The sequence below is a fragment of the Artemia sp. Qi Xiang Cuo genome, chromosome 7, assembly GCF_049724085.1.
Source record: "Artemia sp. Qi Xiang Cuo chromosome 7, ASM4972408v1, whole genome shotgun sequence".
Taxonomy (NCBI): Eukaryota; Metazoa; Arthropoda; class Branchiopoda; order Anostraca; family Artemiidae; genus Artemia; species Artemia sp. Qi Xiang Cuo.
The window spans coordinates 63,962,489-63,989,426 of record NC_142800.1 but is presented as its reverse complement, the minus strand read 5'-3'; the positions used below and the strand labels follow the sequence as shown (position 1 = coordinate 63,989,426).

Genomic DNA, 26,938 nt, shown 5'->3' with positions numbered 1-26,938 from the left:
CAATAATAAACTAAAGTATCTGTGAATAGGAAAAGACAACAGACATGGAAAAAAAAAATAATTCCCACGTGCCTCAATATAGAGGCTGTCCTGAAGTTGTCCGCATGTACTTCACAAAACACAAGAATAGAATACAGAGTCATACAACGTTAAAGACATAAAGGGGGTAGAGATCTCAAAGTAGAATAGATGGTCATAGAGATAAGTAACGGATGTATCTTCCGAGTATTACCTATTCAAGTGCCCTAAAAATTAATCGTCTAAATTTCAAGACTTTCTTTTAAATTTCTATGCCAAAAATTCCATAACATAAAACCTTTTCTTTTTCATATTTCTTTACTTCAACTTATTCTTCAATTCATACTTAAATGTCTACTCCACTTTCGTTTCTTTACTATTAGTCCCTTAGTATGTTCACTAAGAAGTTTCTTATGCTATATCCTTCGCTATTTACCATGCTTAAAGTTATAACTTTCCTAGCTCCTTTTGAACCTTCGTCTCTTCTGCTACTTTGCAAACTAATTTCCTTGAATGATTCCATCTGTTTTTTGTTTTTTTCATTATCAAATTACGCTAAAAATGAACTCTCCAATATCATGTCCAACTCTTCTTGGATGCTGTAACTACCAGGTCAGCTTATGGAATTCTAGATTAGAATAAAACTTAAAAAAAAGTAATAATAAATTATTATTTTATGCATAACAAAACGCAGTTGACACATACAAAGCAACGTATGAAAATCAGCTGGTAGAATTTTAATTATCTACAAAACTATCTCAATGACTTGTTTTAAAGTTCACCACTCATTACACAAATATCAGCATTTTAATCTAGTGACCTAATATAAATGATATTGAATTACCAAAGTTGGATATATTAATTTGGGAAAATCTGTTTGACTACAAACCACTATCTGAACCACATAGCAGTGAATTTACCTATGTCAAATGAAAAGCGATAGTTTTATCACTGATTTTCTTAGTAGTCTTTTTTTTGTCTTATAATTTGCAAGATTCGGGCATGGGCGGCAGAACCACAGGGGTGAAATGCTCATCGACTTTTGTCGAGATAACGAACTTTTTATAACGAACACCATGTTCCGTCATAGAGAACGAAGGAAAGCTACTTGGAGATCCCCTGACGGCTGCACTGCAAACATGATTCATTACATACTTGTCTGCAAGTGATGGAAATCATCAGTACTGAAGACAGTCTCCATAGCCAGTGGCGACTTCAACTCGCACCACGTTCTAGTCATGTCTGAGCTCCGTTTGCGCATTCGGAAGCCCCAACAGCCTAAGAAAAGCTTACCAAGATATCGTCAGCCAAGGCCAGACGCCTGATGGATTGACAGAGGAGTTTCTGACATCAACGGGCGTTCTTCAAGGTTGCCTCTTGTCACCCCACCTCTTTAACCTATTCCTCAACGCATCGCTATCATTTGCTGAAACTGTTGACGGTGCAGAGATTGGAGGGAATCTTATTGATAAACTGGCATACGCAGATGACATCGAGAAACTCAACAGTCAAGAGCATCTATTCCAAGCTGACACCGACGAACTAGTGTCATCAACCGAGGATTTTGGGATGGTCGTTAATACATACAAAAATAAGGTTATGCGGGTGTCTGGAGACCCTGCTTCAAGAAACGTGCAGCTAACAATTAAAGGAGAGACAGTAGAAATAGTTGACTCCTTCGTCTACCTAGGGAGCCTCCTAACTTCTGATAACGACTGCTCGAAATAGATCAAACGAACACTCGGGCTGGCATGCGCCAGCTTCAAGAACCTCTTGCCAATCTGGAAAAACAAGACTCTGTCAACTTCTCTGAAGTTGCGACTCTCCAACTCTCTCAAAATCCCAATAGCTTCATAATCAAGTGAAACTTGGTCAATAAAGGCTGATGATGAGTGAAGAATCTCCGCTTTTGAAACTAAATGCCTTAGACGCATTGCGGGGATTACCTACATTGACCGAGTCTCAAATGAAGACCTCCGAAAACTACTCCGTTGTCGGTGCACCATCATGGACCGGGTCAGAAGCCAACAACTCCGCTGGCTTAGCCATATCCAGCGAATGTCGGCCAACCAGCTTCCAAAAATCACATTCGAATCACAAAAATAAATTGACACGCGCCCCAGCCGCTAACCTTGTAAGAGATGGGCAAACAATCTCTCGGCCCATAACTTCCCTCAGCTACTTCGTCTAGCGCCTGACTGAGTGACATATTGTTACCACATTCACAGTTTTCTTAGGAGAGAATAAGCGCCAACACAGCCACAAATGCCGGACGGGAATTAAGTCAAGTCAACTTCCTAATTGACTTTATGAGTACTTAATAAGTGAGATTAGCAGCTAAGTGATACAAGTCATGTATGCTTCAAATATTTAATCAATCCTCCATTATGTTTGAATTACTTTTCCTTTGCTAAGAAGTGTTGATTGAGGCTTTTTTGTGATTTCGGGGGGAATTTCTAAAGTGACATACATGAATCACTTAAATAATATATTTGACATCTTCCGCATCGAACTAAAGTGATAATAGTTACAAGCGACTTCTTCTTGTCTGGAACATACCCAAACTATGATCATTTCCTGACTGAAAAAAATGTTATTAGGGATGACTTTGTGGTGACAACATGGTATTAATTACATTTTTATTTTGTTAAAAAAAAAAATTGTATATAATAGTTTTTTTTTAACCTATCAGAAATATAATATTTTAGAATGAAAGAAAGGAATTTATAGTAACTAAGTGGGATTTCACTTATTTGTGGAAAATAGCAAATTTTAATCATGATTGATAGCGATTACTGTACATTTCTTTTACTTTGGGCGTTTTGTCGCATTCTGGACAAATGAGGAAAATCTAAACGTCAAAAGAATAGCAATTGTTTAAAATCCAGAACCTGTTTAATCATAGCCATAACAATAAAGTAACAAATTGAGTCAGACACAGATCAATGAGTATGCAAATGCGGCAACCTATTTTTTTCCTTAAGATGTTTCCATTGACTCCTGTGACTAACGGTTCTGTTGCTTGATTTTTTGTCTTAAGATGTTTTTATTACTGGTAATGTGATTCGACCGACGTTTATTTTCCGAAACTCATTCAAATTACATACTGGCACATTTGTAAGTTTATTGTAACACGGGATGGGGTTCTGGAAGGCTAGTAAATTTGGAACTAAAAGTTCATTTTTATTTCAGTGATGATAAAAATAAAAATTCTTTCATGGTACAGATGAAACACAGCCACAATTAACATTGACTTGAAGGGGGGGGGGATTATAGCGTAATTTTAGTTGAAGGACAGGAGCGTTTTTTAATAAAATTTAAATTGGAAAGTAAAACTACTTGATTTATTTATTATTAATTAATAAAAACAAAATGTCAAAAATCTGAAATTTAAAGGATATTTTAAGGATTCAATAGACATCTTCATGTATATACCATTCAAAAAAGAAAACTTCAAAAATATTTATATTGAGATTAAAATACTAGTATATTGATGAAATATATGATCGATGATACGATACTACCCCCTTCCCCCGATTACATTGTTGATCAAAAATAGCACTATAAGTGGCATTATCTTCAGGCATTAAATTTTGAATATAGTAGATTTAGACAAGAAAAGATACATTTTCATTAGACGGTGGAAAAATCTAGTCCATTGTATTTACTAACATTTGTCGCAATTGGTAATTCCAAACAGCTCCTACGCCATGAGAGCCATCATCACGAAAATATAATTAATGCCAAGCTCAACTAAATAAAATACCCAAATGTCCAGTTGAAAATTATGTATGATATTACTGGCTACCTTATAAGAAAATCTTCCAATCATAAAATAAATTAAGTTTTCACAATTTCAGTTTATTCGGCTCCTTTGTTTATTTGAAATTTAATTTTGCAGATTAAAAAAAAATTTTATCAAACCATTCTCTCGTCAATATTTTGAAAATAAAGGCCTATTTTGCTCTGTTATCATTAGGGCTGAATGTGGAATAGGCATCGTGAACGTCCCGTTACTTATCAGTTCAAAAATCGAACAGGAGACAGAAAACAACCTTTTTGCACGATTGCATTAGGACTAATCTAGTCTTTATTATTGCATTAATTCGTTAATTTTTGGCTAGGCACAAGCAATGAAATAGAATAATATATGCTATAACTGCACCTAAATGCATCAAGGTTTAAGGGTTACCTGTTGCTTTAGCTTCTACAGCGATTGTATTGCTGCTGGAGACTCCAAGTTCTACTCGAAGGTAAAGTTCTTGCTCTTCTCTTGAGACGGGAATTTCCAGGGCCGCTTGTCCAGGATTATTAGGATCTTGAATCAAATCAGTTGGATCCACATTTTCAGTTTCCCAATTTTCAAGATCCATACTTCTTGCAACTCGAAGAAAACCTGGTTGTGACTTGATTTCATCAAGCATCTCAGAACTTAAGGCAAATCTCATGCTGATCCTTTTATTATCTACCAATTCTACTTTAGAGATTTTTAAAGGTTTAATTTTGGATTCCATCAAAATTGGTACAGACGTAGTACTTATCAACTGAGCGTTAAATGTCTTTGCCTCTCCGACTGCCACTTCATCTGATTCCACGGTCAATTTTGGTCCCACTGTAGTTGGGGCTAAGGTTGTGAACGGTAATTCCGAGGCTATTTTGGTATTATTATGAGAGCAGGAAAGAACTGAACAGCAAGGATCATTTGGATCTTGTTGAACCCTACAGTCTTCAGCGTTGATTTGCCCAAGAGGAGAACAACGAGGAGTGCATTCGACGTCACCAAAACCCACACACTGACAACGCTGCTCGCAGCCATCGAAAAAGCTTTCGCCTTTTCTGTATGTCACACCTTTAAAAGTGCAGCCATCTGATGCGGTTGGAGATCTTGTACTTGTTGTAGCACCTACAAAATACAAGACGATTACTGTATCTTTTAAAGCGAAAACTCTTCGCTGGAGGTATCCATTTCTCTTTGTTGGTAAGGGAACAAAATACAAGGTGTATGGTGCCCCATCTCTGATTTGGATTTCATACTACCGACTAATAACAGGATTGTTTAGTAAATGAATAAACTTTGGAACGAATGCATGTCACCAACATAAGAGATACCCGCGCCCATATAATTTATCATATTATAAGAAGTGTAAAGTGACCCAAATTGCTTAACTGTATGATTTGTTAGTAAATATTCAATATATTTTATTGGATATTCGAAAACAGTTGCAGAGTGAATCCTTGTGAGACTGTGTAATCTATTTTGCAAATCATAGGCAGCACAATAGCGCAATAGCCCTGCCTAAGTAAAGAGCGATGTTTTTTTTTTAGACCAGGGTACTTCGTATCGAAGGAGTGGTCGTAAAAATTTCAAAAAGGGCTTATTCGGTTTCAAATTGGAAGGCCTAGTGCCCTTTTTAATAGTCGTAAGTGATTGGAGAGCAACTAACCCCGCCCCCTTCCACGCCCACTACTTCCCCAAACACATTCAATCAAAATTTGGAGATATCCATTTTGTTCAAAGTAAATGAAAGATCCGGAACTTATGTCTTTGAGGATAACAACTCCCCACAGCCCTCAGGGCAGGGGGTTGTAAGTTATGCCCTGGGGGCATTTAAGGTTTATATAGAAAGGGTGATCGTGAAACTCCGGAATGGGCTCATTTGATTGGAAATCAGATGTTCTTTTTATAGTACCCTTTTTAAGATTCAGAGTGATCAGATGTGGATACCCCTCTCCCATAATTCGTATTTTCCCGAAACGTATCTGATAGAAATTTTGAGATGGCTGTTTGTTATCGTAGAAACTTCGAAAAGAGCTCATTCGATTAGGGATTGAAAGGACTAGTGCCCCTTTTAATAGTCGAAAGTGATTGGAGGGCAACTGACCCCCCTCCCGTGCCCACCATTTCCCCAAACCCATCCAATCCGAAATTGTAGATAGCCATTTTGTTCAACATAATTGAAAGGTTCGGAAATTATGTCTTTAAGGATGACAACCCTACCAGAGCCCTCAGGGCAAGGGTTTTAAGTTATGCCCTGGGGGCATATAAAGTACATATAGAAAGGGTGATCGTATACACTTCGGAGCGGGCTCATTGGACTGGTAATCAGAAGTTCTAGTACCCTTTTTAAGATCCAAAGTAATCAGAGGGTGAATACCCCCCCCCCCCACCTCCACACCTCGTATTTTCCCGAAATGCATCTGATAGAAACTTTTAGATGGCCATTTGTTGTCGAAAAAACTTGGAAAACAGCTCATTCGATTGGAAATTGAAAGAACCTGTGCCCTTTTAATATTTGAAAGTGATTGGAGGGCAACTAACCCCCCTCCCACGCCCACCATTTCCCCAAACACATCCCATAAAATTTTGAGATAGCCATTTAGTTCAACATAATTGAAAGATCTGGAAATTATGTCTTTGAGGATGCCCCCCCCCATAGCCTTCAGGGCAAGAGTTGTAAGTTGTGCCCTGGGGGCATATAAGGTATATGTAGAAAAGGTGATCGTGCAAACTTGGGAGGGGGCTCATTGGATTCGTAATAAGAAGTTCTAGTGCCCTATTTAAGACTCAGAGTGATCGGAGGGTATATACCCCCCCCCCCCCTCTCAAACCTCGTATTTATCCAAACCCCCAAAATCAAGAAGCGAAGGGGCATGACACAAACCCCCCAAAAAAGAAGCAAAAAGAAAACAATTAAATGAAAGATTTGAGAGGTTCTAGGAGTAATAGTGGCTGTTTCAGTATTTGGTGGAAAAAGATACCCCCTCCCCCTCCTAAGTGTGTTGCTAGTTCTGATTCCCACTGTTGACTTACATTCCATTAATCAGATACAAGCAAAATAAAAAAGGGAGATTGCATGCAGAAGAAATTACTATTAAACGTGATGTTTTTACTGAAGATCTCTCCAGTTTATTATCACGTCGCCGAAGTTCGAGCCTGAATTAATAATTTTACCTTTGAATATTCGATATGCGATTTTTAGCACTGAATAAATTAAATTTGAAGCCATATAAATCGACATTGAATGAAAACTAGCTCTGTGGGTTGTAACTAAACGGGGCAAACTAGGTAAGTTTATATACGTTAGCTCTTAATCCTATGTTTGGGGGGGGGGGGTGATACTTCACAACACAGGTAATTTAGACTACTAAGATCACTGAAATACATGGGCACCCATTGGGCGGTGCAGGGGGGGCTCCCGCCCCCCCCCCCCCTGGCTGAATGATGCTGCCTTATTTTTATATTTTTGGTCAGAGATTTATCTTATATAGCATTAAAAGTGCCATTTAGACAATTTTTGCCCCCCCCCTAGAATTCAGCTTATGGGCGCCCATGCTAAAATAGATTATTTTATCATATCAAAAGTACCACACCCTCCCCTTTACTCCTCATCTGTCTTCTGTCGATCTCCATAATTTGTTTAATCACTGATAATTACAGGGCAACACTGAGTTCATTCGCATAGACCTGGAATCCCCTTGCCTCACTTAGATGATTGCATGTAGCATCTCTCACAGAAAGTTAAAAAAAGTGGGCATAAAATTACATTTTTAGGGGCTTTAGGTAACCCTCCCCCACGAAAAAGACCCATCAAACTCCATTCTAATAGCAGAGGCAAAACACTACAACACTGTACAGCCTAATCTTTTATTTTCTTAATAAACAACCATAATAACAGTTCATTTTAGTGGACTGAATGTATGTTCAGGAAATGCGACCCCACGCACCGGAATGGCTTCTGGACATTGGAGACTGTTAATTCGGCTTAGGATAGTTTAAAATTGATTGACCATCATATATGACGGTGTAGAACCTCGCTTCACCCTACTCCCTTCGGTTAAGCTTTACTAGTGGTGTAATATTGGAAGCTTTTTTGAGTGCAACAAATGTAGCCAGTTGGCAATTGGAAGCCTTTTACTTACACATTGCCATTCCAAAAATTGTACATAGAAGTTTTATTGGCTAGAACTGGAACTTATATTTCGTATTTTTTTATTTTGTGTTTTAATTTATGAATTTATATATTATTAATTTTTTTGCGGCGTGAGCTCTTATTTGAAAATGCTTATCCTACTTCCCTCAATACCGGGAAAAAAATTATTCTGGAAAAATTGGGTAGATGGTAGATTTTATTTTGTTATTTTTTAGATCTATAACTCTGTTGTCAGAGAGCCAGAAATAGTCTGTTTCTCAACTGCGGCTATTTTAAAAACTAGAGGTTAAGAAAAAGTAAGCACTTTTTAAAGTTGAGTGCAACAAATGTTAGCCAGTTGGCAATTGGAAGCCTTTTATTACATATTGCCTTTCCAAAAACTTTACATAGAAATTTTATTGTTTAAAACAAACTTACATGAATAGCTTCCCCTTCCCTTTTACAGGCATTGCAAAAAAGAACTGATTGTCCTAATGTCCTCAAGTTAGAATACTCGTTCCTGAAGTATTGGGGAAAATATACAGCTTTAGCGCCAAACTGCCTTTTTTTAATGTAGCCTATGTTTGTTTTTAATATTAATTTTTTTTTATTATCCTATGTGTGAGAAGTATCATAGTCCTATTCGGACCACATTCTTTTCAATAAATTTTAACTTTTTCATAACAATGTTTTGACAAAAGGGCTCATTTAGATGTATTTGATATAAAGAATAAAACCGAATCTCCTAAATGAGAGGGAAGCAAACTCCCATTCTTTGTTATTATGTTCAAATTTCTATCGCAATGCTTTGTCATTTAAAAAGCGTTTCCGTTAAAAATTATCGTTCCTACAATAATCAAGGAACTTTCAACCCCCCCCCCCAACACGTAAATTTTCTCAGGCTCGTAGCTTTTGATGTGTAACATGAATGAGTATAAGAAACCAATTCTTTTTATTTATCTATTGTTATCAAAATTACATTTTTTTTTGTTACTTTTTGGCCGAGTTGCTTCTTACTTGCAGTTCGTTACGACCAACTGTTTGATCCAGCTATAATCGGCACAATATTTTCACAAGTGTTGAATTTGAAGTAGATGAACGGTTTTCCATTCGGGCTAGGAATCTTTAGGCAAGTCTCTTGAACTTGGTCCCATTTTTATTCTTTATTTATCTATTTTATTGCAAAAACACAAACAAAATAATATTAATATGGAAACGTATTTAAAAAATATAAGTTCACATTTCGAAATATCTGAGCATTAAACAAATTCCAGAAAACATTTGGCCGATTTCACTGCGCAATGGTAAAATCCATTTCTTTTCTAGACGGTGACGATGAAACAAGTTGCTGTTTTTTACCAAGTATTTTGGGAAAATGGTACAACAAAGTTATTTTATGGGGTTGCACTGATTTGAAAAGAGGTGCAGCTTTGTGCTTTACGCTAGTTTTTAATTTCGTTGTTTTTATGTGTAAATAGGGTCAGTAATTGTGAATTGGTGTTTAAATATTGAATTTGTTTGCATTTCGCCCCACAAGACGATCCTTGCATAAATATAGTAAAATTATGCAAATCTTGAAACTGGGGTCGTATCCCTAAGACTATATCCCTAGACATATTCCTAAATCCACAAGATTTGCATCTTTTGTTTCGAATTTGTTCCCTAAGATGAATATTCCCAGGTGGTTTAGATATTCAGCTGTTTTTCATGCATTCTATGCTGTAAGTTGATATTGCAAGTCCTTGGTGCAGTTAGTGCAAGTTAGTTAGTGCAGTTAGTAGTGCAAGTCCTTGGTGATCAACATGTTTAAACGCCTATAATAGGGGAGTAGGCAGGCACATATTTATAAGATTTACTTTGGATGTTCCTGCATTCTTTTGCATAATTGATGTGTTTTTTTAACACCCTCTCCCCAGGGATGATCATACTTATATGCCTCTAGAGGGCATCTGTGTGTGTGATATTTTTGCTTATGAAAGCATATATCGATTTTGAGAATCACACAAATTGTTCACAGTTTATACTCCAGTATAGTTACATCTGAGGCTCTCTATCTATGTACTATTTTTAGGTCGACAGCTAATAAATGTTAATTATATGTAAGGTCGTTTTCACTTTAATTTTAACAAGAAAAAAAGGATTACCTTGATCTTTATTACAAGAAACCATAGAACAGCAGTCATCAAATGGATCAGGAACAACAGTACATCCCATTTCAATAGTGTCTGGCAACGGTGCACATCTTGGCTGAAAAGGCGAAAAAAGAATCATATAATGTTCTTTCGGTAAAAAATTAATTTAAAATCTAATTAATCAATAATGTCATGTAAGAGTCACCTTATTTTAATCTGTTAATTATCATTTCAGCAAGACATCTTTCAGAATTTCGATTACTTGATCCATTGTAATGTGCAAGGAGACAAGATGTCCTCATATTGTTTCCAGCTCCACAAAAAGACATTGCAATTTTCATTTTGCTTCTTTTGAGGTAATGCCAAAGTTTTTAGTTTAAATAAATAAAAAGCAGTTAAAATATTATTAAATAGTAATAATATATGAGACACTTCGCTCATTACTAAGTCAAAAATAGTGTGTTAAGTCTGATCCTTTAACATTAAAAGACCATGAACAAATATAACCGTGGTCAACGACGCTAATAGTGTGAAACTTCCTCTTCTCTGTTTTGCTTTGTCAATACTAATCCAATTCAATAACATCATTTCATTTTTTTCAAGGACTTCGTGACTTTTTTTCACCAACAGAAAGTTGATGAAATTGCAGCATAAGCAGGCCAGCTTAAAATATACTAAATGTACCATAAACACAAAAAGAAATTAATAGTGTTTACGTTGGTTGAACTTGTTGAGCTATTGCTATTTAAAATTCCGTATACTACTTCTGCCCAGCCCCAAACAAGAGTACTTGCCTAGTAATTATTAAAAGATGACCTTCGTTTCGTTACGATTTTTTTAAGATAAATTTGTAGTTGTGTCTAGTTGAAGCTTGCTTTCAAAAGAGCTTTCAGTGGTTCAGGTTTTGGGGGTTTCAACTCAAAAAGTGCAGTCAACTCTGAGTTTCGCTCCTATATGGTTTTTGAAGCATTTCAAAAGCTCACACTCCAGATTCTTGTAAAACAATAAACTATAATCTACCACCAAGGCTTTTAAAAAAAGCTCTTACCCGCACAACTAACTGTATAGCCACAAATTCACACTCTTACGAACGCCTGTTGGGCTTCTCGTAAGGGATTTGGGCGATTAGTATGCAGCTGGGTCACAACTGTTCCTCCAAGATCAAGCAGACATAAATAATTCCCACTTCTTTTCCGTTACTTCTTGGATTAAGAAAAAAATGGTCCAAATTGTATCTACGCGACATTTAACTTGTAGCAATATTGCAAATTTATTATTTTTGACTTCTTAAACATATAATGCAATGTAAGCTTTGACATTTCAAATTTGAATGTGTAAGTATATTTCCTATGTCATGCCTGAACACTGAAAGGATTAAACTATTTTCCTAGAGATGGGTCCGAAGGTTCACCCCTCTTCCTCTCAAGGCGATCCAAAAGTTGTGACACAAGTCAATGCTTTTTATTATTTTTTATCCAGTACATTCCAGGAAAGATTGCTCTTATCCCCAAGTCACGCGCATCATGCCTGCACTCATTTTTGTTGGGGCTTATTGACGATGTTTGGCCCAGAACTCAGACGTGGGTGAATCTTTTCCCTGGATAAAGGAGTAGGGTGCGCTGTTTTGTTGGCCTCAAGAACGCTTTGCACCGTGATGAGCTGCTAGCTGTAGTAGTACTTACTGGTGGTGTTAAATACTGCTACCTTAACTTGTTCTCAAGTCCAAACAAAGTTAGATTGAAATAATACGCGTAGTTTTTTTTGGGGGGGGGGGCACTAGGTGGTTTTGTGCTAAAATGAGTTGTTAGTAGCAGCAGTATTAACTCGCAGTATTTATTTATAATCCAATTATACAGGTTATTCTAACTCATTTTGCTTCTAATTTGACTTTCGACCAAAATAAATAAATCCAAAGTATAGAAATCAAAAGCTGGATTCTCACTTACAAAAGTAACGAAGATAATTTCTTAAACCTATTTTTTTGCTTTTGCTGCAATAAGTGAATTTATCCCTTACGAGATCCCTTACGCCCAAATCCCTTACGAGAAGCCCAACAGGCGTTCGTAAGAGTGTGAATTTGTGGCTATACAGTTAGTTGTGCGGGTAAGAGCTTTTTTTAAAAGCCTTGGTGGTAGATTATAGTTTATTGTTTTACAAGAATCTGGAGTGTGAGCTTTTGAAATGCTTCAAAAACCATATAGGAGCGAAACTCAGAGTTGACTTGCTTAAATAAAAATTAACCAGAGCAAAATAGTTCGTACTCGAGAAAAGAAGTTTCAAAAAAAGTTGATAACTATTTTATTCCTGTATTAATTTCCTAAAATCCAGGCTAGGGAAAAAAGCACGTATAATTCTGGTTTTTATAAATGCTTATATTAACCATTTATTTTATACAGACTAATAGCACCTTTCGAAACGGATGCTTTACCATATAGCAGTACTACGTCTAAAACTAGAAAGGTCAGTATACAATTTTTATACAGTTTTCAGTCAATTGTCTTTCTCAGAATTTCCACTCGTAAGCTTTTGGCCCTATTTGGGTCGATATTTTTGCTTTGCACCAAAAAAGACCACTTTGCTATTGGACTATCTTTTCAATACTTAAAAAGGACACCAGAACTTCTAGTATCCGTTCAAATGAGTCCTCTCCCGCTATTCTAGGATCATTGGTCCGATACAATTATCCCTGGGAGAAGACACAAAAGAAACACACATCCGTAATCATCCTTCAAAGAAAAAATACAAATTTCTGCAAAAAATTCAGAAGGGTTCTCTGATATGCTGAATTTTCTAGTGTGATTTCCGTCAAGATCACTTGTCCTTATGGGTGTGTTTTGCCATTTTTTCGAAAGTCAGACAAATTTATTAGGCTCACAACCTTGGTGGGTAGCTTTAAACGTGATGCATTTTACATAAATAGAATAACCGTAATAAGTAAAGTCTTTTTATGTATTATAGTGATGTCAAAACTCGCTTTTTAGAGTTCCGGGTAATACTGGCACGAGTCGTTCCCTATTTAGAGTTCGTTGCCACGAGCTGTTTGGCCACAGACAGCATGGTGTTTTCACAAGCTCCTTGGATTTTTACCATGCCGCTAGCATATCTTTCTTAAAGTTTCTTTTTAGGTGTTTGGATCAGTTGACACAGGAACAAACCCGTCTTTATATCTGACTATATCTAAACTGGTTGATTCTACCCTCGCCTCCATCATTTTTTATAGATGCTTGGTGGCTGAATACCTGCTTGCTTATTTAAATACGCATTCTGTATTATCTGTTATCTGTTTGGGTAGCTCATCCACGATACTTTTATGCCTCTTCAGAACCGGAGTAGAAAAATACCGTCACAGATGCAAGTTTCAGAGTCGCTTGTTTGACACCCTAGGCGGTTCTGACACCTGGGAGGAACAGAAGAATCAAAGGCAAAGTTTAAGATCGAAATATATGGTCATGGTGTAAATGATAATGATCAAAACACTGTTTGTTATCCAGGCCTGATTTGCATGTTTTTAGAGTTGATCCATGTAGGCTACTACTACCTTTTTCGTAAATTGCTCCCTTCTCAAAGAAAGTCGAATTTCATACCAAAATTCAAGGCGTATTAAATATTTCTACTTTTCTTCTCTTTTTAAAGTCTACTGCTTTTTGCTGCTATCAAGTTTATACCTTTAATTTCATATTGCTTTATACAACTATCACTGACGGGTGAATAATTTACATCGATATTTTCTGTTTGTTCTGAAACTAGACTCGCTAGATGTGATAATAAAAAAAAAAAAAAAAAAAAAAAAAAAAATAAAAAAGGAAAAAGTATCTACAAGGACTGGAATAGGAAAAACGCAGACATTTAAGCAAAGAAATTTACAAAGCCATCTCTAGTGCAAATAGAAGATTAAAAAAATACATCCAAACTACATTTCTATCTATTACAAAAACGATAATGCAACAGTGAGACAATAGCACAAAGTATTTTCAATTCTTCTTTTTTCTTCTATCTGCTTTTTGCTGGTTGTTTTTTCTCGGATAGCTTCATACTTTTTTCTTACACCTTTTCACATGATTAGCACTGTAGTCTTGTGAATAAATGGATTAATGGTTACATTCAGGTTGTAATTATTTTTTAAAAGGGAATAGAATTAAGGTGATCTATTCCATGGTTGGTTAGAGTTAAATTAGCAGAGGCTTGGCATGTCCACTGAGCATGGTAGTAGGATGGCAAATTGATGAACTAATTATCGTCATTATACCTAGATAAAAGCTTTGAACACTTTGCGGTGTTTCAAAGACATTTAAATTTTGTTTCCATCTGGTACCCTATTTCCTCCAAGAAAATTATTTGGACAAGAAATATATCTGTAAAGCCGCATTTCTTTGGTACCTGTCTCAGGGGCATAGCCAAGCAGCTATTAAACTCCAGAGGTCTAAGAACGGGTTTAAAATTAAGGTTAAGAAAATTAGAAATAAATGAGGATGAAGAGGAGACGATAAGCAGTAGCATCGATTGGAGGAGGGATCTCTAGATTTTGTGACCTACCTTTTCTTAACAACAAAATAGGCTTACGTTATTTTTCTACAGTTGAGAAAAGCTAGGAACCATAGAAAGCCTTAGAACTTAAATTAGGATACTAGTTGCCACCGTAATGAAAAGTCGTCAACTATTGCTCCGAGACGTGGGCACTTTGACAGATAGAATAAGATGTGCTAGATGTGCTCGATACTTGTTGTCTAAGAATAGTTTTTTGTACCCGTCCGGACGACCTTTTATAAAATAAAAAGTTATACAAAAAAGTTGTACAAAAAAGATGTATGAAGTGGGAGCCCGGTCCCACTTTATAGGGTTATAATGAAAAACGGTATCCAATCATATTTTAAGGATAAAGGAAGATAGGTGACCGAAAACTGTACTTTTGGGCAAGACATCTCCAAATAGAATGTGAAGAAGTCAATGAAAAGAGTATAGGGACGTAGAATTTTGATGTAAGGAAGTGAAGATGGAAGATTTCGACAGAGTTGAATGGAATATGAGGGTGCACTAAGATGTGTTGAATTCAGATGGCTCTGTGCAACATGAGTTGTCGGTAGCAGCAGTAGCCATGTAAAGCTAAGCACGATGCTTACTTTTCAAAATGTAGGGTTTTTATAAAACGTTTACTTGGCTGAACTCCTGCAACAAAATGAGTAACACTCCTTCAAATGAGGTTCCTTAATAGCATAATAAAAAACTAGATTACCGAAAATGTAGTATTTGGCAACAAGTAGCCAAACCAACATAATTTTCTTTTTCCTGAGAGAGTCATAGGCAGCACAATAGCGCTGCCTAAGTAAAGAACGATGTTGAAACAATGTATTATTTATTTATTTGTTTCTTTACACCAGGGCTTAGTGCCCTTTTTGATTAGTCGAAGGTGATTGGAAGGCAACTAACACCCCTTTCACGCCCACCATTTCTCCAAACACATCCAATCAAAATTTTGAGACAATCATTCTGTTCAACGTAGTTGAAAGACCTGGAAATTATGTATTTGAGGAGAATACTCCCCTCACAGCCATCAGGGCAAGGGTTGTAAGTTATGCCCTGGGGGCATATTGCCCTGGGGGCAAAGCGTTGTCGTAGAAACTTCAAAAAGGGCTCATTCGATTGGAAATTCAAAGGGCTTGTGCCCTTTTAAAATTCGAAAGTGCTTGGAGGGCAACTACCCCCCCCCCCCCCTCTCACGCCCACCATTTCCCCAAACACATCCAATCAAAATTTTGAGATAGCCATTTTGTTCGATGTAGTTGAAAGTTCTGGAAATTAGGTCTTTGAGGATGACAACCCCCCATAGCCCCCAGGGCATGGGTTGTAAGTTATGCCCTGGGGGCATATAAGGTTTTATAGAAAGCGTTGTCGTAGAAACTTCAAAAAGGGCTCATTCGATTGCAAATTGAAATGGCTAGTCCCCTTTTTAATAGTTGAAAGTGATTGGAGGGCAACTAACCCCCCTCTCACGCCCGCCATTTCTCCAATCACATGCAATCAAAATTTTGAGATAGCCATTTCGTTCAACGTAGTTGAAAGTTCTAGAACTTAGGTCTTTGAGTTGTTGTAGAAACTTCAAAAAGGGTTGATTTGATTGGATATTGAAAGAGCTAGTGTCCTTTTTAATAGTTTAAAAGTGATTGGAGGGCAACAAACCTCCCTCTCGCGCCCACAATTTCCCCAAACACATCCAATCCAATTTTGAGATAGCAATTTTGTTCAACGTAATTGAAAGTTTTGGAAATTATGTCTTTGAGGATGACAAACCCCCCACGCCCCTCAGCAAGGCCGTACCCAGGATTTGTTTTGGAGGGAGTTTTACTCTAATATTTTTTTTTCGGGAAGGGGGGGGGGGGTTTGAAAAAAAACGCATTCAAAATTTATTTATATCCATTTTTGTGACGTTTTTACAGGTCAAACAAACATTTTTTTTGGGGGGGGGGGGTTATGCCCTGGGGGCCTGATGTTTTTATACAAAGGGTTGTCGCAGAAACTTCAAAAAGGGCTCATTCGATTGGAAATTGAAAGGGCTAGTGCCCTTTTTAATAGTAGAAAGTGATTGGAGGGCAACTAGCCCCCCTCACACGCCCACCTTTTCCACAATAACATCCAATCACAATTTTTAGATAGCCATTTTATTCAACTTAGTTGAAAGGTCTGGAAATTATGTCTAGACCCATATGCTTTCTAGAAGCCAGAATATAATTTGTACTTTAGTGAAAAAAATCTTTTAAATGTTTTGACTTTTATAACTTTAAAAAATCAAAAATTAATTAAGATTTTACGCAATAAATATCAGCATATGCATATCATATAAATTTTTTTTCAGCAAAGTACAAATTACTTTCTGGCTTTTAGAAAGCATAGGGGTTTAGAACCCTACTCATATTAATTTCTGCTCGTTTTGAGTTTGACTTTGTTATTTATTTTCAATTCTGTTTGTTTTGGGTTTCATTTATTTATTGATACTGATTTGTGGTACTTATATGCTTGGTAGATTATTTGATTCTTTTTTTTTCATTTTGGGTTTAATGAAGTTCTTTAATTTTTTTTTTGAAAAACTTGTTTTGTGGAAAAAGTTTTCTTAATTTATTAAGAGCAAAAAAGAGGAAGAATTAGAAAATGATTTCAGTGTTAAATGAAGAATACTAATCTCCCATTACAACAAGTCCTGGATCTTCGAGCCAAGCCCAATTTTCAAATACTGATAATATTTATTTTTTGCTTTATCAGACTTTAAAAATTTAACTTCGGCCTATATTCTTGAATTTGTTTTCTGTCTCAGAAAGGAATTTTCAGGCACGAACGCTAAAACAACAAACATATTCTATAATGCCCACCACTTACACAATATCACTAATGCTAACTACTGCAGACGAAATTCAGCGATTATCCCTTCCACCAACAGAAACGTATTTGATAAGGATTTTGAGGATATTTTCCTCAATTTTCTTGTCCCTCTGACCTGAAGAGAATGAAGCCTGATTATAATACAAACCTAGGAACTAAACGGAGAGTCCTGCAGATCTAATAGATTCAAAAACAATTGTTTTTATTCAAGGGTAGTAAGATCAGAAAACTTTCATTAGGTAAAATTGGCCTACAGCTGTAATCAGGAGGTTTCAGGGTAATTTCGGATCTTTTTGTTGGTCAGCCTCCAATTACATCTATCTTGTTATTTTTCAAAAGACTGTTTAGACTAAAAATTCAGATAATATTCGGTAAAACCACTGAGAAACTGAGAGTTTACTTGTAAGAATCTTGCGATTGAAAAACTTTTTTGTATTTTTACTGACTGAAAATTTAGTACAGGAGATTTTAATGCCAATCCCGTTTTAAAAGGTGGGATTAATAGTCTCTCTAGAAATAAGGAAAAAATTGATTGGCCTAAGAAAACAAGTAACAGATGTAAACAAATTATATTAAACTGCACTTTTAACCACGTAACATAGACTAAAGTAATTTCTCTTTTTCTCTTTGGTCTATTTGCACATAGACTTAAATATAACTATATATAATATATATATATATATATATATATATATATATATATATATATATATATATATATATATATATATATATATATATATATATATATATATATATATATATATATATATATATATATATATATATATATATATATATATATATATATATATATATATATATATATATATATATATATATATATATTAAGGATTGGTTTGGGTACCCGGCTGACTGACCGTATTTCAAACAATTGGCTATATGAAAAATGTGGTTCAAGACCGCTTTCTAGGTCTATAATGAAAGAAAAGTTGAGGGGGTTAGGGCATGTAATGCGGGTGAAGCATGGCAGATTGCCGAAGATTGTTCTTTTTAGCCAAACATCTAGGGCTAATCGGAAAGCAGGTCATCCCCGTCTGGGGTGGGAGGACGTCATAAAGAAAGATTTGAAGGAAATGGGAACTTCCTGGGCGGGTGTAAAAAGGGAGGCTTTGAATAGATTGGGGTGGAGGAGGAGCGTGCGTAGCTGTGTTGGCCTCAGGCGGCTTGGTGCTGCGATGAGTTGTTAGTAGTAGTAGTAGTATATGTATAGACTAAACATATAGGCAAAAGTAATATAGACTCAAGTAATCTCTCCTTTTCCCTTTGGCTAAGTTAAATATAGACTTATTTATAGACTAAATATATAGATGAAAGTAATATAGACTAAAGTAACCTCTCAGTAATTTCTCTCAAAACTATTTTTGCCCCATTACGTCATCGAATCCCGTTACGTCAAGCCTCAGCCAACCGCTCATGATTTGGTGTGACTCAGAAAGTAGTGCTTTAATGTGATACCCACACAATATTCGTCACCACCTACAGTTTATAGTTAAAAAATCCTATGAAGGAAATTCATTTTACGATTGTTAGCAGCAAACCTTCATTTAAAAGAGGTTTATTATAAAGGGTTATTAGGCGGGACTTGAAGCTTTGGAGTCTTCAGGATGCCGGGTGAGGTATTACCATCTGTTCCCGCAACAAATTAAAGTAAGTAGAAATCTCGTCGGGACTTGTTAGAGTTTTGTCCCAATGCGTGTTTTTGCTTACCTTACAAAGAATTTCAGAGTTTTGATCACACTCACAAGTATATTCACATCCATCAAAGAAATTTTCACCACGGGCATAAGTCTCGTTCTTAAATGTGCAGAGACCTTCTCCGTCAGCATTGTCCATTTTCATTACAACTGAAATAAAAATTCAAAACTGCTTAAATAACTATTAATTTTCTTTCGTAACATTCCTATACACAAATTTCTTGTTTTTTTTCCTTTAAAACTAAATCAACTGAGGGAATTTTATATTTAGAAAGTTTAGTGAAATTCAACTTGATTCACCTGCTTTTGTTGGGTAAATATTTCCACAAAAATTGTTTTCCCCAGTCAAAAAATAAATTTATTCTTTATTAGAATTGAACGTACTTTATTAAACCATATTAGGACTATGTCCTGAGATAAAAGAAAGACTAAAACAAAAGAAAAATTACTAAATTTAAGAAAATTACCGGCGAACACTAAAAACAGGACGAACTGTTCAGTTCAACATCCATTTATTCGTAATGAATATTGAAAGAAGAAACGACACCAAAAGTTCAAGCAACATTGACTGAATGGATTTCTGCCATTAAAAAAACAACAAAAACAAAACAAGAAAGACTGTTTCATTCGTAAACAAACATAAACCAAAAGCATAGAACCAGAACTTTGACGAGGTATTAGATTGGGATGAAGACGCGGTATCAAAGCCTCCATAGTTAAACCTATTGTACAGTTTTTCACTTCAGAGACTCTATCTCCCCCTTCCAATTAAAATAGGAATTTTTCAATATTCTTTTGTGCAAATTTTTATTTTAGGTATTTGGGTTATAGTATTTTAATTACAGGTTGTTGATGCAAATTTTCTGAGGATTGGAAAATCCTCAATGAGAGAAAACAGTTTCAGTTGAAAATCTTTATAGCGTATTAGCCTATGTTCAATCACAGTGATGTTCATAGCTAAGGTCGTTTTCACAACTATTTTGTTAGCGTTTTTTCAATTCTTTGGTGATAGGCAAGCTAAAATAGGCTTGGGGAGGCTGACATCCCTCCAATTACCTTTGACTCTTAAAAAGGGCACTAAAACTTTTGATTTCCAATCGAACTAGCCTTCTTCAAATGTCTACGACGACTCTTTCCATGCAAAGTGGCGTGGGAAAAGCAAATCAAAAAAATAAATAATGCATTGAAGCCTTGTCATATGCAGCCCTATTGAGCTGCCTATGATTTCTTTTCGCTTTGGGTCTTATTTGTTCGTTGATAGCGATTTCTGTTCGTTTTAAGTTTGAATTGCTATGTAACTTTATTCCTCCTTGTCTTTGATTCAATATAGCTCTTCAATTTTCTTTGAAAAAGTTTGTTTTGATTTGTTCTTGTAAAGTAAACCAGATTTACACAGCGTTTCTAGCTTTCCCTTTCAACCAGGCAAGGGTCATGGATGGTCACCCTCAATTTATGATTCTACAAATAAATCAAGAATGCAGTTCGCAGTAATCAGAGAGGAGTTGGGATTCTCTGAACAGGAATTTAAAGCCAGAATTATTCCATGGCCAGTTCCTTAAAAGAAAAAGTCAACTAGCAATTGAGTCAAATTATGGTTTCATCCTTAACATCTATGACGACCATCATGCAATATATTGATTAATTTTACTTATTTTAGTGAATAATTTTCAAATATGTTATGCATATGTGGTATGTTAGCTAGGATGATGGTTAGACGAGATTATGTTCTGCCAAACAAATAGGTAAACCACCCATCAATGTTATGATCCCATTACCTCTATTTTATTAAAGTGAGGGGCAACTTGCCTACCCCTAGATTTTTAACCCCCCCCCCCCTAGATTTTAAAAATATCTTTTTTGAGTGTTTACATTGAGGACTTCTTTTAATTTAAAGCCAGAAGTGTTCCATGGCCAGTTCCCAAAAAGAAAAAGTCAACTAGCAATTGAGTCAAATTATGGATTCATCCTTAATATCTGTGACGATCATCATAAAATACAAGCACGGATAAGAGGGGGAGGTGATGGGGGCGATCCCCCCCTCAAACGTTTTTTTTAAGAATCCTTTCTAAATTATGCTATTGAGTACTATATACGAGTCATAAGGACTGAAAAATCGATCGTTTTCTGGAAAAAACAATGAAACATATCAACGCAATAAAATTGTTCAAAGACGATATGTGCTATAAACACAAGACTGAAACGTTCCTGTGCTGTTAGGAGGAGCCCAAGGGAATGCAGACCCAAGACAACAAGGTTGGACTGTGACAGTGCTGTGGTCTGTATAAGAATGCAAAGGTTGGCATCACTTATTCTCCCGGGAGACGTAGACATAGATGAAGTGAACGTAACACATAAGTCCAAATGGAATAGTTTTATTTCCATCACTGAACCTGACAAAAATCAAGGCTCCTTCACTAACACTATAAATGTTTACTTCATTGCTAGCAGCCACAGAGCATTATACGAAGTACCCTGACAATGATTCCAATTCATCTGCCATCAATATAATGTCTGCCTGATTTGGTGCCACTGAAATAGCTTAGAGTTGTGAGAAAGATACCGACTTGTCATCTATTATAAGAGTCAAGGTTGCATCTCTCTTAATGCCGAATGACTTTGCATCCTACTGTAAAGAAATTTACTTTTCTCACATGTGGATCCCGTTGCAGGGCACCATAAGGCGAACTACTTTCTGGCGTACCTCAACGAGGTCCTTTGAGCAGTAATATTCTTTGGAAGATGCATTTCTTGCTGCTAGGGCTAGGTACACTAGCACCATTTATAACCGTCTTTACCCATTTGTCCTTTTTTTCTTGACACCATATTGTGAACTTGATTAAGTTCTCTTCTAGTCTGATAGAAAAAAAAATTGGACAAAAAAAAATTACACTGGCTCAAGAGTTTGTTGTCCACTGTATCAAAACGCACTGTTTAACTTCTGCCAATCTTTTACCGCGTCTGTTTTTCACCTTGATTATGGGATAGGTTTTGCAGCATCACCAAAGCTTATCTTTTTCCCCATCCAACTGACCAGGCCTTTTCTTATTCGTTGCTCTTTTTCTTTGCTTTTGAGTACCTTTGCCAAAAGTACCGGTAACAACATTAGAAATAACCACCTCATCCTCATACATTGTCATTTAAAAAATGAGCGTGTTCCCGAACATTGTATTTTGAGAGAAGATTTTCTATATATTTTTTTGTCCGATTTCTATAGGAGCCTTTCACGTTGGTGTCCAGACGCTTAAATTATCCATTCATCTTATATTGTAAGCTCACAACACAATGATGGCATCAAAGAGCAATCGAAAATATTACAACTCACCATATGTAACAGGCAACGAGCGCATAACCTTCCCTTTGACTGGGGTCACCTCTGATTGGCCAACGGATATCGACGTTTAGTGGCATCACGTCCTCGACAAAGTTTCCCAATGCCTTGCGCATGCGACAAAGTGAGCCAGGTGATCTCCCGTTGCGTTACGTAGATAGCAAACCCGGCCTTGATTCAATTATTTTAAACAAAATAGGAGAAGGGAAGGGGGGGGGGTGTTACACTTTTTCCTTTTGGCACTGTACCCCCCCCCCCCCCAAAAAAAAAAAACCAAAGCTCTGGATCCCTGCTTGATACAATATATAACTAATTTTACTTATTTTAGTGAAAAATTGGGTACTTGGGCACTATATGGGCCTTTACAAGGAAACCAGTCACGAAAAACCCGTTTTTGACGGGTTAACCGCTATAGAGTAATACATGATAGCGTTGTTTTCATTGCGTATACGATATTTAAACTGTTGTTTTTTGGGGTATAGGGGGGAGGGGGGAAGGTACCTAAGTTAGGTTAGTTTAGGTTACGTATTTAATATATGCTATGCTTTACCCCCCACCCCCTAATGTGCATAAATATATACCCCAAATTTGTTTAGAAAGTATTATATATTCATCCTATTTTATTTTACTTCATTAGCATTAACCAAGTTTGACTTTTCAGAAAGGCCATACAATGGGCCCTATAGATTATATTCCGTAAAAAAAAAATAGGTAAACCACCCATCAATGTTATGATCCCATTAGCTCTCTTTTTATCGATTATTTCTCATCAATTCCAGAAGAGGGCAACTTGCCTACCCTTCAGTGGCGTAACTTTGTCAAAATCCTGGTGGCAAAGTTGGAGCCAATTTTCCCAAAATCAAGTGAAAATGACAGTGAAAACTGAAAAATGAGTCATACATTACCATAAAGGCAAAGATATACTAAAGAAAACTGACCTGTTTCTCTGGATACTTGAATTATGCAGGCCTATCTTAGTCTTAACAAGATTTTTTGCAGAAACTAAATTTCAGCTGGGGGGGGGAGGGGAACTTGGTTCTGGAAGAGAAAGTTGTCCCCTGCCTCATAGCAAACGACGCCCCTGCTATTCCTAGATTCTTTTTTACCTTCCTCTTTTATTTTAAATATATCTTTCTTGAGTGTTGTCATTAAGGAATTCCTTTTTTGGCATTTTCATTAAAAACAAAAAATCCTCCACCCTCAATCTGGAAAATACATGTTGCCCCTCGGTGCAGTTTCATCGATTGGTGCCACTGGTCTCTTCAATATGACTTTTATGATTCAGTTTTCTCAGAAAACCCATGATAATTTACGATTCTGCATCGTTTTAAGTTGACTTCACGTGGAACATAGAATTAAAATTTAGCTATCCTTCAACGACTCAAATCTCTTTGCCACTTCTAACTAGTTTGTCTGCTTTTCCATTTTACAGACACAAAAACCTGTTTTCAATTGATTACACCATTTCTCGGAGCGACATTCAAGGGGTTCCACACTGCCTATCATTGATAAATAGGAATTTCTGCTTCTGTTTCTGTCACTATTCTTCGAAATCTTGTCGTGTATGCTTCTGAGTCCGCCAACTTTTAATATATGCACCTCTAGTCCTTCCTCTGTGCCTTACTTGTGAACGAACTAGGTCCTAATCCCTTGGCTATAATTTTTAATTTTGGTAAGATTTCAAAAACTGCCCTTAAGGAATTTGAAAATGATTGGATGGAGTTCAGGAATGACATGCAGAATGAAAGCAAAATTTCGAGTTATCCCAAGTCCTAAGGTAAAGCAGTGCCTATAAGCAATCAATTCAGAAATCGTTAATTAAAACCTCTGAAACTAACATTTCAGATGAAGCTATTAACATATGTTAAATTTTTACTTAATCATAGCTGCAAAATAACTGGCTTTTCTGAATATAATGCCTTAATGCCAGCTCTTTATATTAGGACGGGTATAGACTCTAGATCTTCTTCCCGTGGTTAGGCCATTGAGTTAACAGGTTTTGTAAATATAGTAGATGTTTTTCAATTAAAAAACTGTATTTCTTATGGTTCCTAAATAAGCATAGATTATTCTGGGAAGACGAAGAAAAGGACAAGAAAAAGTAGAAATAAACAACACAGAGGCACCAATTACGGGGGAGGAGGTATAGCTCCCCCCTATACTTTGAAAATTACCTTTCATTTATATTTCACAACCATTTTCTATTTTAGTTATGTGCTATATTAAACCAGCGAGACTGGCTAACTGGTCGTTTTTATTAGTTGCCCCTGTGCATTGTTTTGCACAACTAGAAAAAACGGAATTCATATTTCATGATGATGTAAGTCTCATCAAAACTGAATATCTCTATATTAGGCCCAAATTGAAAGAAATTAAATGGTTTTTCTAAGATATCTGGGAAATTCGGTGTCGGCTTTTAGTTTTCTCTCGTTTGTTTAGATCTATTATCTAAGTTCTACAAGTTATATCAAGGCCGCCCACATAATTCTAAATAGTTTGACTACACAAACTAAAACAGTTATAATGGACAAGATAAGGCAAATCTTTATCGTACTGCATCCCCTTAAATAGCACTGTTACTTTTTGATGACCTTGTTTTGAAATGTCCCGTCTTTTCCACTCTTGTACCACCCTAATTCTACCATTAGGAGACGACCTTGTTTTGAAATACCTAAGAGCGCGTCTACCCTATTTTATTACCCAATCCTCGACCGGAAATGTGATTTCTGAGTAGGGTTCATTCAAAACTAAAAACAAACTTTGGATTTTTTTTTGGTGAAAATGCGGAAGAAAAATGACGAAACTGGCAATAGTGTCAGCGCTCAAAGTGTCAGGTTAGTGGAGATAAATTCCCCCACCTGTGACAGTCTTTTAGAAACAAGCGGAAAAATAACTGGCTCAGGTCAACATGAAAGTTCAGTCTGCATCCCTGAACCCCTTGCGGGTTGCAGTAGCAGTCAAGAACCTCTCTCAGATATCTCTACGACGCATCACGACAAACCAGCTCAACCAATTCTCAAGAGATATCCGGCTTCCACTTCTAACAGAAGGAAATTCAGGGTAAATTACTATAAGACTTCTGAATGGATTGAATACTTAAACAACTTGGATTCCGTATTTTGTCTTTCTTGCCCCCGTTTTTCTATGGGGACTCTTAGGGCTGGAGAAACTGCTGGAAAAAGGGCTTTCATTAAGTCAGGATTTTGGAAGTGGAAAGACAGTTCTGCTCTATTAAAGCAACTTGATGGTTCTGAAAGACACAGGCATTGTATGTCAGCATAGACGGAATTTAAGACAAATAGTACTGATACTTTAAGATCTATAGCGAACCCTTAATTCAATCCAGATCTCAAGAGGTTCAGGAAAATAGAGATCATGTGAAGTACATTTTTGCTTTCTTGGTTGCAAGGGTCTTGCTTTGAGGGGTCATGACGAATCAGAAACATCTGCAAACCGGGGTAATTTGGTTGAATTGATGGAGGAAATTTCTAAAGGCAACAAAAGGCTGAAGGCCCAGTTACAGCACCGATATGGTCACTATTCCAGTCATCAGTACCAAAATGACGCAGCTACACTGATAGGAAATGCCTTGCGCCAAGACATTAGTTCAGAAGTAAAATCAGCTAATTACCTCGATATTCATGTCGACGAGACAAAATACGTTTTTAGAAAAAAACAATTATCGATCCTAATGAGGTACATATCAAATGGAAAAGTAGTGGAGCGACCAATCGGCTACTATCACAAGCACAAATTAGACGCCGAGCGCTTATCCACCTCGATTTGTGAGACTAAAGAAAAGCTTGGTTTATATTTGATGCGGTGTATTGCCCAATGTTATGACAGAGCCTCCGTTATGACTGTGGCATTTAAAGGAGTTCAAGCAAAGTTTAGGGAGAAGGTACCTCATGCAATTTATATAGACTGTCACGACCCCAGATTAAACTTGGTTTTGACTGACTGCCTAAAAATATTAGCTAAATTTCAGAACTTTTCTCTGTGGCGCAAAGACTTTACGCATTTATATCATGCAGTAATACTCGACACGAGCTATTTATGGAATCCCAGCGTATTAGCGGGCAAAAGGTCTTGGAGCTTGAGAGGACCGTTCAGACTCGCTTCTTTTACGCAGTCCGCTCTATTCCGAAGGCAAGGTTTGATTGTATTGTTGCTGTGCTTGCCACAGTCTCTGATATTTCCAACGGCGAGGCAGCGTGTGAGGCAAAAGGACTACTTGACAAATCAACTCTGCCTCTTTTGTCTCAACTTTGTTCATAATGGAAAAAGTATTTGTCATTGTAAATTATTTATTAGAGCCACTTCAATCTGAAATTTTGTTGATTTATAAGGCACTTGCACTGATTTCTGGGACATATGAGACACTCCAAAGGCTAAGAAATGATAACGAATTGAATGACTTAAGCAAAAGCATATCCGAATTCTTGGCTTTACACGATATCCAGG

At 36.5% G+C, this 26,938-nt stretch overlaps 1 protein-coding gene across 1 annotated transcript in view; it reads right to left on the bottom strand.

Annotated features, from left to right (window-relative positions):
* The window catches only part of sas (stranded at second transmembrane protein), a 146,913-nt gene that overhangs the window by 27,233 nt on the left and 92,742 nt on the right, over positions 1–26,938 (bottom strand). Inside the window, exons 7-9 of the mRNA XM_089092484.1 lie at positions 19,160–19,296; positions 10,073–10,175; positions 4,211–4,921 (exon numbers count right to left, since the gene is read on the bottom strand). Of these exons, the coding sequence (XP_088948610.1) occupies positions 4,211–4,921; positions 10,073–10,175; positions 19,160–19,296 (951 nt within the window). The remainder of the gene's footprint in view (positions 1–4,210; positions 4,922–10,072; positions 10,176–19,159; positions 19,297–26,938) is intronic.